The 12,561-nt window shown below is 38.4% G+C and overlaps 1 protein-coding gene across 2 annotated transcripts in view; it reads left to right on the top strand.

The window, feature by feature from the left end:
• LOC108442885 (astrotactin-2) overlaps nucleotides 1–12,561 on the top strand; it is a 759,455-nt gene that overhangs the window by 407,116 nt on the left and 339,778 nt on the right. For both annotated transcript variants that reach the window (XM_037533175.1, XM_037533174.1), the window contains exon 6: nucleotides 6,812–6,958. In XM_037533175.1, coding sequence (XP_037389072.1) covers nucleotides 6,812–6,958 — 147 coding nt within the window. The remainder of the gene's footprint in view (nucleotides 1–6,811; nucleotides 6,959–12,561) is intronic.

Here is a 12,561-nt window from a genome sequence, read left to right as displayed (position 1 = left end):
GAACAGCTACACGTCCTTTCAGACCCATGGCGCTGAGTCGTCTCACAGTGGAAGGATGGACAGAAACACCTGTGGATGTTTTCAGATCTGAAGCAGCTTGATTTTCTCCTCTCCCTCAGAGATGAAAGCTGTAAGTGCTGTTAATATGATGGGGCAGTTTTGTGTCAACCAGGTCTTCCAGGTGGTTGTTAGGAGCCACATTTTTGCTATAGTTTTTAATCATTTTCTGGGGGGAAATTATTTAATTTTGGATTTTCTTCCTGTTCACTCATTTTTATTAGACTTTCCTCTTCCTCGTGTATGAGGACCATCTTATATTTAATCTCCACAGAACCATTTTCTGCCAAATTAATACTTGTACTTATTGTTTATTTTGCTTGTAAATTCAACTGAAGGTGGTCTTTGACTTTATGGCTAATAAGATCATGGTATCTCGGCTCGACTAATAAGATCTTGGTAACTTTCGGTGTCATGAATGGCTGTGCTGGATTGAGAGGTAGCTTTCACCTCTCTTTCTAGTGCAATGATGTGTAACTGCTGGTAAAATGGCCAATAAAAGAGAAAGAAATAGGAGAAAAGAAAAATGCGTTGGGCTGTCAGCTGTCAGGCCTGTGAGCAGCTTTTGAAGCCTCTGTTACAGATGGAGGAGTGGAGTAGACTGGGAAATGATGAGTGTCCAGAAGCTAAATCCTACATTTGATGTAAAATACATGCAATTCTTTTGTCTAATATCATTTGCAGTCTAAACCAAATCAAGCACAGTGTTGTTCCCAGTCCATACCCTGGCCAGGAACATGCTTCAGACACCAAGCCTTTCAGAATGGTTTAATACACACGAGCATGTTTAAAGACTTCATGAATACTCAGCATCATCTTGTGTAAATATCTCCGATAACAGCTATGCACACTTGCACACTTGCTGTGATGTCAGCACTCAATTCTGTCAGTAGTTTAAACCACCTTTGGGTAAAAAGACTTTCAATGTGGGCTTTTACCAGGAGTTAAAAAGAAAGAAAAAATGTTAAATCTTTAACTGTTCTTCTTTCTGAGGGAAACACTACGACAAATATTAACTTGGATATTGATGATAAATATGATAAATATCTCTAAAACAAATTGCAGATAGAGTATCATTAAAACAATTCAGGTATTGGAACAAACTTAATAATTGTGTCCTCAATTTGCAGAAAACTGCCTTACTTAAGTAAAAAAGAGGGGATAAAAAACATTATTATTATTATTATTATTATTATTGTTATTATTATTATTATTATTATTATTATTATTATTATTATTATTATAACACATTCTATGAATGTCACATTTGTAAGCATATCTAAACACATTCATAACATAATGCATTCATAAGGCATCATAAGCATGGTTATAAATATTTATTCATTAAAATGCATTACATGTTGTGTTATGTGTGTGTGTGTGTGTGTGTGTGTCTTATTTTTCTGCTTTAAGTAAAGTGAAGCTTACTGTACTAAAGCCTCCTCCAGTGTAAAGAGAGAGGCTTCAAGTTGAAGTATTTACTGAAGGATTTACTGAAACATTAAAACACACACAGTAAAGCTCATTACAGGCCTCAAATGTCAGAGTTTAAACTAGAGCTGCCCTCAGTGTTTCACCCATTGTGGGAAAGTCAATGTAGATCACTGTAAATGTGCACCACCGTTAGCCTGGCACTGACTTAACACTGCATATCCAATAGAACGCCAGCAGAAATCAGCACTACTGTACTGTAGTGTAGTGTTACATAGTGAAGGGTTCTAGTGTTTGACATTAGAACCAGTGAGGGAACAAATTACAGTTCATATTTATACATATTTATAATGCCATATCAATGCATTAAAACATATTATAAATGTGTTCATAGATGCTTACCAGTGTGGCATTCATAGAAACAATATTATTATTATTATTATTATTATTATTATTATTATTATTGTTAAGAAGAAGAAGAAGATTTCGGTGGGGGTGCCAAAACTTTTGCACAAAACTGTACATAATGTTCAGTGCCATTTGAAGAGTTTCAAATGTGTCTACATTTGTGTCATGTGTCTACATTTTCCAGGAACTGTATATCCACTCTATCACCATAATAGACGTTATTTGCTGACTGAGAGCCCATATTTACAGTCTAGTCTCTCCTTCATCATAATAGTAATACATGGAAATGCATACTGCCTAGAAATGGCCTGATATCAGTAAGTACACAGTGCCATGCGCTAACAAAACATAACATCAACATAATTTTGCTTTTTGGTGACTTTAGACTGTAATAGTGTTGATGTTATATCTTTTGTTCATGTGCAAATGATGCACATTTGAATCGAGTAAATCCAGTTGGCGTATAACCGCTCAGTTTGTTATTATTCACTCATTATTCATGTAGAATCAGATTACAAAAGGTAGCCACCTTAGGGTCTTTACTGAAGTGCAGCTTATTGAGTGCTCATGGGAAATTTTTTTCTTCTAATGGTACATTGGAGCTGTGTGGAATGGATCAATTTCCATGGAGAACGAGAACTTTTACTGTTTGTATGGTAGGAAAAAAAAGCAGACTTTTGATAAACATCTGTTCTGGAGGAGGAATGAAAACAACTGAGGAGAGAGAGAGAGAGAGACAGAGAGAGAGAGAGAGAGAGAGAGAGAGAGAGAGAGAGTAGTAAGGAGAGGGAGAGTATCTAGTGTACAGACGTGAAAAATCTATGTATATGGTATTCGTTGGAAAGTGATTATGATGTTTTAGCTCCTCTTCTCTTAGCATAAGAGGGTGAAGGACACTCAGCCAACATGCCTCATCAATGATTTTCTCACGTCCAGATCTGAGAGCTCTGACAGCTTCTGCTGTGTACAAGCCAGAGATCGCCCTTTACTGATTTAATCTTCAGTCAAAACAACCATTAAGTTCCCATTATTTTTTTAGGAGTTGTCTCTGAAGAGATTAGATAGAAGACAATCCACTTGCATAAGAAAGATGAAAGTCAGTGGAAAAACAGGAGCTTCCAAAATTGGAGTTCCGAATGATTAAAAGCTACATAGAACATTGGACTCCTAACAACCACCTGGAAGACCTGGTTGACACCAAACCTGCCCCCATCAGATAAACAGCACTTAAAGCTTCCATCTCTGAAAGAGAGCAGAAAATCAAGCTGCTTCAGATCTGAAAACATCCACAGGTCCATCCTTCCACTGTGAGAAGACCACTCAGCGCTGTGGGTCTGAAAGGATGTGTAGCTGTTCAAGAAGAACCTCACTGAGAAAAGGAGACGGACACATCAAACAAAGAAGCTGAACAATGGACTGACCACCGCAGAGCCCAGACCTCAACATCACTCGATGTGTTTGATTATTTCAGAAAAAGATCAGCCAGCTTCTAAGACCGAACTTTGGAGGCGTTTCTGGAAGAAACTGAAAGTGAGTCTCCTGAAAAGAATGGACACTGTAATAAAGGTTTTAAAGTGGACACACTGTACACTGTAAAGTTGGAAATTCTATGTAGGTGTTGAGGTTTCTGTATAAATAAGTATATCGCTGCTCTCAGGAAAAAAGCCATCACCAAAATAATAACTTTGCAGGAGAAGAAGAAAATATGCTTTACTTTTAATGAAAATCAGTGGAACCAGACTTTTTGTCCAAGTAATTTTAGTCCATTCATCATGAAATTTACACGTGGTGTGAACGGCAACAGGTACTTTCAAATTATGACAAAAAAAGGACAAAAATTGAGATACAAGGTTTTGTTCTGAGAGCAGTGATATATTTTCTGCTTTTTTCCTGATGTAAACATAACTTGTACTTTTAATGGTCATTTTGACTGGAAATTACATCAATGAAGGAATTAGGCACAGCACTGTACTCAGACTGCCCACTTTAATGGTCAGTCTACAGCATGCTGCTCATTATTCTCTGTTATTCTCTGTGGTGATTGGTCCTCATCACCACGTTTGTTCTAAGCCCTAACCCTGACTGTGAATGGTCTTAATCATCACAGTGTTTGCTCTGAGATGTTGATTGTTACCAACCACGATGTCCTTTGTTCTGAGACCTTCCTCTGGCTGTCATTGGTTGTTCTAAAACCTCTCCTGCCTGTGACTGGTCCTAATCACCACAATGTTTGTTCTAAGCACTAACCCTGAATATGACTGACCCTGTATACCATGTAATTCATTCCGATTGGTCTTAACCACTCTCATTTCTTCTAACATCTTCAACTGACTGCAATTTATCCTAACACCACCTTGTTTAGTCTGACACCTCCTCCTGAATCTGATTGGTCTTCATCACAGTGTCATTTCTTCAAAGACCTCCTTCCTTCTGACTGAAGTCCACTGCCCGACATGACCTTCTGGTACTGCTGAGACATCGATATTTTTAATTATATTTCAACGGTGTGTTTTGTAGTTTGGTCTTATCCCTTTCATCATTAGAAGCATATACGTGGCTTAAATGTTGACCTTACCATTGCAAATTCAGTCCACAGCCAGGAGTCTCGAAGCATGATTCTCCTCACTGTCCCACTCTAGTTAGTCCAAGCAAGGTGAGCTGCACAATGACATTGTGTTAGTAATCTCTCAGCTTGGTAACATCAAAGACCTAACTAGGTGGAATAAGCGTTTCCTTAAAAGGGAGGCAAAGAATGTTCTTAACTTTAATGCATGTTGACATTTCTGTTGCACTTTTTTTTGTTATAAAGGTTTAATATGACGGCAACCATATATGAGATTTTAGGAAGAGTTCTTAATGCTACAGTTTGGGGCTTGTGTGTTAGGATTTCTACCTTCTTGCAGATGGACGCTGCAGTTTTTCCTGCGTCTCTGTGTTTGTCCCACTCTGCATGCACAACATTGTTGCATCTCTTCCTAAAACAAAGCTTAGTTTGTAACTGAATGTAAATTAGTTGCTCTTCCATCTGTTTATAGTCTAATTAGCTAGTGTCCATCTTTTCTCTTTTCTTTTTTTTTTCAGTTCTCCTCTGAAAATTGCCTCCAGATCAGTTTGGAGTTGTATTTCATCTTTTAAATTCAGCACCAGCCTGCTACCTTTTTTAGGAGTGAAAGAACAGATTGCATGGAGAACAGGATACTTGACAATGTGACAAGAAAGCAAGTTGCAGGTTGAAAAGTCATCGCAGCTGATCTATAACAGGTTCATAGTTTCGGTAACACATCTGGCTTGCCTTAATTGCATTTTGTAACTCTACTTAAATGTAACTGCATTATTACACATGTGGTTACATTGGTAATGAACTCATTACCTATATATAGTGAATTCTACATGAATTGTACATTAAGCATTTTAGTTTCAATTCTGCACTTCTGACATTTTTACATTTGTTTAAACATCAAAAACCAACCAAAAAAAAAGTGAAAATATTTTTTTTTTATTTCTGCAAAACAAGGACTGCACACACAACAGTAACTTCATCTCCTGCTCTACTTGAATCTATGGATTTATGAATCTTGGTGAATTGGATCAAAGCATCTAATTGGATTTGGATATCTAAAACATTCCAACCCAGATCTTCAGAAGTAATGAAGGCTTACGTGACTGTGGGACTGAACTAGACAAATGTGTTCAAGAGCAGTAATCCATGCATCTAAGTGCAAAGAGAATAAATGTCCTGAACCTGAAGTCCAAGTCTGAGATTGTTCTTGAAGAAAAGAGCCATTTTTCATTTCTTCTCAAACCTATGCTAAAATCGCCCACTCTTCAGTCAGAAAGCTGCCACAGCCTGGGCCATTTTTCATCCCAGGTGAAGATCTAGCATGGGGAAAAGTCAGGACGTTTTAGCTTAACCTCCGTCTTGCAGATGGATCGACCCAGCTGGAATCTAAGCTATTATTTGTACTCTACATAAATCAGACAGCCTGCTCTGCACTTTCCTATAGAGGCCTAAATATGCACTGACTCTGCAGGGAGCTTTATTATTGACTTCATAACCATGCTGTCTTCTGCTGAAACCTGCACAGTGCACACTGCACTCTGTCTAAAGACAGTGTGGATACCTATGATACTTAAGCGTGAGCTGCTGTAATAATGTAAACCATGATGCTGTAAGTAGGCCGCGATTCACCTGTGGTTAAATTGTTAAAGAGCTCATTGCATCTAATGGGTTTTTAAAAAGGTAATTATGGCAATTTTAGGTAACAGCGGTCCATTATAGAGACTTTGCAGATGCTCACCATGTATTTTACTTAACATTCAAAAAAATCTATTACATTTAATTAAATTCACCTTAATTCCCTAAGCTTATACTTTCTATCTATCCATCCATCCATCCATCCATCCATCTGTTTGTCTGTCCATTCATCTATCCACCTGTCTGTCGATCTGTCTGTCTGCCCATCTATCTATCTATCTATCTATCTATCTATCTATCTATCTATCTATCTATCTATCTATCTATCTATCTATCTATCTATCTATCTATCTATCTATCTATCTGTCTGTCTGTCTGTCTGTCTGTCTGTCTGTCTGTCTCTCTGTCTGTCCGTCCGTCCGTATGTCTGTCTATCCATCTGCCTATACATCTGTCTGTCTGTCTGTCAATCCATCTATTTGTTTATCTGTCTATCGGTCTGTCTAAGTCATCAATTTTAGGGGCGTTTAGTCCAAAGTCACAACAACAACAGTAGGGATGAAAAATCTAACTAATAACAATCATAATAATAATCATTTATATTTAAAGAGGCGGGTTACTTTTCTTGACTGAAGGCTCAGCTTTAATAGTTATGCTTTGCCACTGCATCTCTTCATTTATGACTCTCTCTCTCTCTCTCTCTCTCTCTCTCGCTCTCAGGTTGTCCACAGAGCCCAATGAGTAAGGCCACTCTGACGCTGATCACTGTGAGCACGTGTGTGTTGGCCGTAGTCTACGGCTCTCAGACCACCTGCCCGCTCACCGTTAAGATCACCCTCCACGTCCCTGAGCACTTCATCGCTGATGGTGAGACACTTAGAGAGCTCACTTCATTTTAGCCCTTCTAAACAGTTGTAATCAGCGTTGAGGTAATTACTGTTTACTTCTCTTTAACTGTAATGGGGTTACTTCACTGATTACTGCTTGGACTAAATAGTCTAAGTATTCATTGCTTTACTTCTGTGTTAATCTCTAAAACTTATGTAGAGCTGTAAGTACATTCAATCATAATTTCAGTACTTTATTTTGAAAGAAATATCCATTGACACTGCACATCATTTGAAAGACATGTGAAGGCATTATGAAGTATTAATGCTAAAAAACAGAGGCTTCCTAATAACATCTTTGAGAATGAAACGTTTACAAAGCTTCCGGTTTTGGGGGATGTTTGATCTTTTAAAGAACTATATGAGCATGATTAGAAGCTTCGAAAGATCATTCAGTCATTCAAGAGTCCTTCATTGGGCTGGAGACTAGACCCTCAGAAAACAATGTTAGAGAGAGGCTCTTCACTGCCTTCTGGTGGAATATAGAGATCAGGAGCCAGTTGCACCAGCTGAACAGAAGTTTGATCGCAAGTCCATCCTAAACCTTACTTTGAGAGTATCTTGTTTAAAGCTAGTGAGACACAGAATTTCGGTTGCACCACAGACACTTACAGTACATACAGAACTCATAGAGCATAAAGTGATCTTAGATGAAAACACTGAGTTTGTTTACATGCACTTAATAATCCAGTCATCATTTCTGCATTTATCCAGTTAATCAAACTGTCATGTAAACACCATACTCTGATCTAGAAATCTGATTAAGAAATTTAATAAACAGGTCTGAATTTTGACCCAGTAATCCGATTTCTCAGTGCATGTGAACTCTTACTCTGATTTCTTTCAGATTCTTCAGTCTGTGCTCGTGTGAGAACAGACAGTGGCACCAGAAATAAACAGTTAGAGCAGCGCTGAACACAAATGTGAAATAAAGGTTTTAAAATATTCTTCATCTTCTAGTTGATACATGTTCGTATTTTCTGGTAAAGCGGTGCGATGCCACAGCATGAAGTCTGATTCTATGTTGTGCTAATATCACGTCTTCTTCTGTGAGTTTATTGGTCGATTACAAAGCAGAAATCTGATTACTGCCTGACTCATGTAAACCTGGAGTTTCCCCATTATCTGATTACTCAAGCGCATGTAAATGTGGTGATTAGATTACCAACAAAATCTAATTTTCTGCAGTACATAAACAGGAAATATTACACGCATGATCTCTACACATGAAATTTCTCATTTTTGGTGCTGTTTGTTTATCCTTAAGTTGTGCATGACGTTTTAGCGATAACTCAGAAAGAGACTATGTTTTACAGTAAAAAGGTCCTCAAAGCGTCCGTCTCTTGTAGGTGTGTTTATTCTGTTTGGCTGCTGGAGTGTTTCCGATGTTCAGACTTGGTTCTCATGAACAATATGCTAACATCACTTTGTCAATGAATGGTCAGTGATGTTCAGTGGTGGACAGTAACTGAGTAAATGTAATTAGTTTCTGTACTTAAGTAGTTTTTCGTGTATCTGTACTGAAGTTTCTCCATTCTGGGCGACTTTTTCCTTTCACTCCACTACATTTCAGAGTCTAATATCCGACTTTTTCCTCCTACATTCTGAGAAATCTGTCGTTCCTTTTGGTTTCTGTGTGTATAAAAACGTAACATGTCAAAACGAAAGAAGCGCAAAGCCAGAGCACCAATCAGGGCCCAGCGGTCACTTTGTTTAGAGCTGGTTTTGACCTGTTGGTCATACCGACCCAGTGCAGCACGCGGTTCAACGTCAGCGCAGCAGCGTAAAACTTTGGGAGAGTCTGTTCAACATAAATGATGAACCAACCTAACTTTGTGTAAATAGAGCTCAATATAGAAATATGTCCACATATGCAGTCGAGACTGACGCGGCTTTTTTCTGAATTTCTACAAACACCATTTCATTTTATAGTAAATTAGTTTGGGCTGGTTTATGTTTATGAACAGACGCCTACAGATCAACATAGTAAAGGAGCTCATCTGTGATCCTGAGTTTAAAGCCAGTTTTTATTCAACTTAAACTTGGAACTAAGTTGTAAATAAATCTGAAACTGAAACTTTGCTTGTGTGTAAAAAGTGATTTCAGAGCCACTCGGTTCTCCCTGATGGAAACTGTTTACCTTCAGTGTTTTGTGCTTCTGATCATTTTAATAGACGTCAGCGTCACTAATTAATGACGTTCTATTAAAAGACTGGTTTACCAAGAGAGACGCTGGAGGACTTTCACCTGAAATGAGTTCATGAAGCCAGTCTGGTTATAAAAATGATAACAGGACATCAGAGCCAGAATTACTCTTTTAGTACTTTTATTTTTGATATTTAACTACATTTGAAGGTAAATACTTTTACTCAAGGTGAGGTCTAGAGTAAGGACTTCTACTTTTACTGGAGTAATATTTTACCTTGGGTATCTCTACTTTAACTCAGGTACATGGTTTGTGTACTTCGTCCATCACTGGTGATGTTAGCGAAGCCACAGCAAATGTAAACGCTATTTGAATCTGCTGAATGACAGAAAGTTATTGTTAGCTATGATAGTTATATTTTTAAAATAATCTGTGTTATTTATTCATTGATGATGACCTTGTAGAAAAATATCTCTGTGCCAGACACACTTGTAAAGTAAGACTTGGGTCTGTGATCTTTCCCGTCTCAGATTGACGAAATTCTAGTAATCTATCCTGCAGGAGCGGCTGCCAACATATTTTGTTTTCTTGTCAGTTGCCCAGCAATTTTACCTGATTGTTACGGCGGAAATTTGAAGTTATATCTTAAAGCTACATTAAAACTGTTACTTAGTGCAACAGGTTAAACTCTAGTAGCTCATAAACTTGAAAGTAGTGGCAGCTTACTTTCAAACTAGACTACGATCAAACTTACGTTCAGCTGATGCAACTGGCTGCAGATGTTTTGTGAGCCTGAAACAAGATAATGTATAATTAAAAAAAAAAAAAAAAGAGCTCAAATTTAATTTTCAGTTTCATAAACTTTCCTGAACTTTTTGAATTTTTAAATTCAAAAACTCTCATTCCCTCCTTCAAACCATGGAAGACCCTTCAATGAAAACACAGCTGGGTGTTGAAGCTAAATATATCCAGTTAGCACTAACAAAACCTTTGCAGGTGATTTTTTTTTCCTCAGTCATAGAAAAAGTAAAAGTGAAAGTTAAACATTTCTCAGAAGGTGAGACTTTTGACAGGAGACATACTTTGTTCTGTTAAACCATATCGCACACTGCTCTGTGTCTTTGGTTTCTTTTGAATGTCACTGTTCAGAACTTCCACCAAAGCAAGCAGGAACATGTGAGAACCTCTCCTAAGCACATCCACACTCAAGAGAATACAACATAAACGGACGCGTATCCTCCAGCGATGGTTCGGGGTCGTCTCCTCCATCTGCCGAGCTGTTAAGTAAGATGCAGGAAAAGCTGTCATAGCTATCCATTTAAGCTCCGACATCCAGTACAAAAATACTCCCGCAACTCGGAGCTCAGTCATTTTGTGAATTGCTCTGACAACGTGCCAAAATTAAGAAAACTGTCAAGTCGAAAGCAGGCATGAGGTCAAAGCGGATCTCAGTGAAAAGATTAGACTGCGCTGCTTTTTCAAGGAGCTTTTCCATGAAGAAAAAAAAATATTTTCCTTGCTTTTTTGGCTTTTAACGTAAACAGTGTAGCAAAACGTGGCGCTCACTCCCCATACACTCTATAGATGGAAACTAAGCTGAAACGGTTTTGAAATAATTATGGCTGTGATGTCACAGTCATAAACACATTTTCATATAGCTGCCTGTTCATCTTGCAACAGTGTAGCTAAAGTGCAGTGAAGCACTGAAGTGATACAAAGTGTTGTTCCTGCGTTCTGCAGAAGAGATACTGAAGTGGATGATGTGGGGAAATGATTCAACGTTGTGCTGTTCCAGGCTGTCAGGATGCAATTGGATCTCTTCAGCCTTCCACAGCATCCATGCCTCTTTAAGGATCAACTGAACTTCATTTTTTTTTCCCATGTTCCAGAGGGAATTTCGGGCCAAGCTTAAGAGGTTTTTTTTTTGGGCAAAATTCAGGTTCTGCTGCTTTTTGAGCAAGTATAATGTAGAACAACCCATCAGAACTGGCATCATTTTCATTCACAAATCTACACAGTCAGAAAATCCAAAAGATCAACAAAAATCAAATCTGACACGCTCTTGCATTTTCTTTTGATACAGTGACCACGTTACGCTAATAGCCTCAACACAGCTACTTCCAACGAGTACATTAGCTTGCATGCCAATGTCGATTTGGTGCCACAGGCAAAGCTAGTATAGCATAGCTAGACCCAGTCATTAGCTAGAACAACAAACAAGTGGTGCCAAATCAAGATTTTCATGCTAGCTAGCATAGCTAGCTAAGTAAGGCACTAGCTATTACTCCTACTATGCTCTTACAATGATTTGCTAGCATAGCAAAGCAAGGTATCATTAGCTAACATAACATTGCTACCTCCCTACAGTCATTAGCCAGAGGAACAAACCTGTGATGGCAAATCAAGGATTGCAAGTTAGCTAGCCTAGCTAGCTATGTAACTAACTAGCTGCTATTTTTGCAGTGATTTTGATAACCACATGATGATTAGCTAGCATAGCATAGCTAAATCATTAGTTAGCATGACACCCCTACAATCATTAACTTGAACAAATCTTTGGTCCTCAATCAAATGAGGACTTGCAAGCTAACTTGCTAACTATTATTTCTACTCTGATTTTGGTAACTAGATAATAATTAGCTAGCATAGCATAGCAAGGTAGAATCATTAGCTTGTGTGACATTGCTAACTAGCCACAATCATTAACTAGGAGAGAAAATCTTTGGCAACAAATCAAAGTTCTGCAAGCTAGCTTACATAACCAGCTATGGGTTTAAGTAGCGATTATTTCTACTGCGGTTTTGGAAACTAGAAAATGATTAGCGAGCATAGCATAGCCAAATCTTTAGATAGCAAAACACAGCTGCTCACTACAACTATAAGCCAGAAAAAAAACAAACCTGTGGGGAAAAACCAGATATACAAGCAAGTTAGCACAGCTAGCTATGTCACTAATAGTCATTATTTCGACCATGATTTTGGTAAGAAGTTATGGTTAGCCAACCTAGCATAGCTAGCTGGAAATCATTAGTTGGTATAAGTGATAATTCCACAGTAGTCCCACAACTCTGAAATTTCACCTCTGCATTTAACCCATCCATGAAGTGAAACACCACATACACACACTAGTGAACACACACACTAGGGGGCAGTGAGCACAGTTGCCCAGAGTGGTGGGCAGCCCTATCCATGGCACCCAGGGAGTAGTTGGGGGTTAGGTGTCTTGCTCAAGGACACCTCAGTCATGTATTGTCGGCGCTGGGGATCGAACCGGCAACCTTCTGGTCACAGGGCCCATGACTGCCCCCCTAAAACTTTAACGATAACATCGCTAACTAGCCACAACCATTAGCTAGAAGAACAAACCTGACAGCACATCATAAACAAACGTCTTTGCTAGTTTTGTAAGCAACTAGCTATTATTTCTACCATGATTG

The sequence above is a fragment of the Pygocentrus nattereri genome, chromosome 23, assembly GCF_015220715.1.
Source record: "Pygocentrus nattereri isolate fPygNat1 chromosome 23, fPygNat1.pri, whole genome shotgun sequence".
Classification (NCBI taxonomy): Eukaryota; Metazoa; Chordata; class Actinopteri; order Characiformes; family Serrasalmidae; genus Pygocentrus; species Pygocentrus nattereri.
This window is presented reverse-complemented; position numbering and strand designations above follow the sequence as displayed.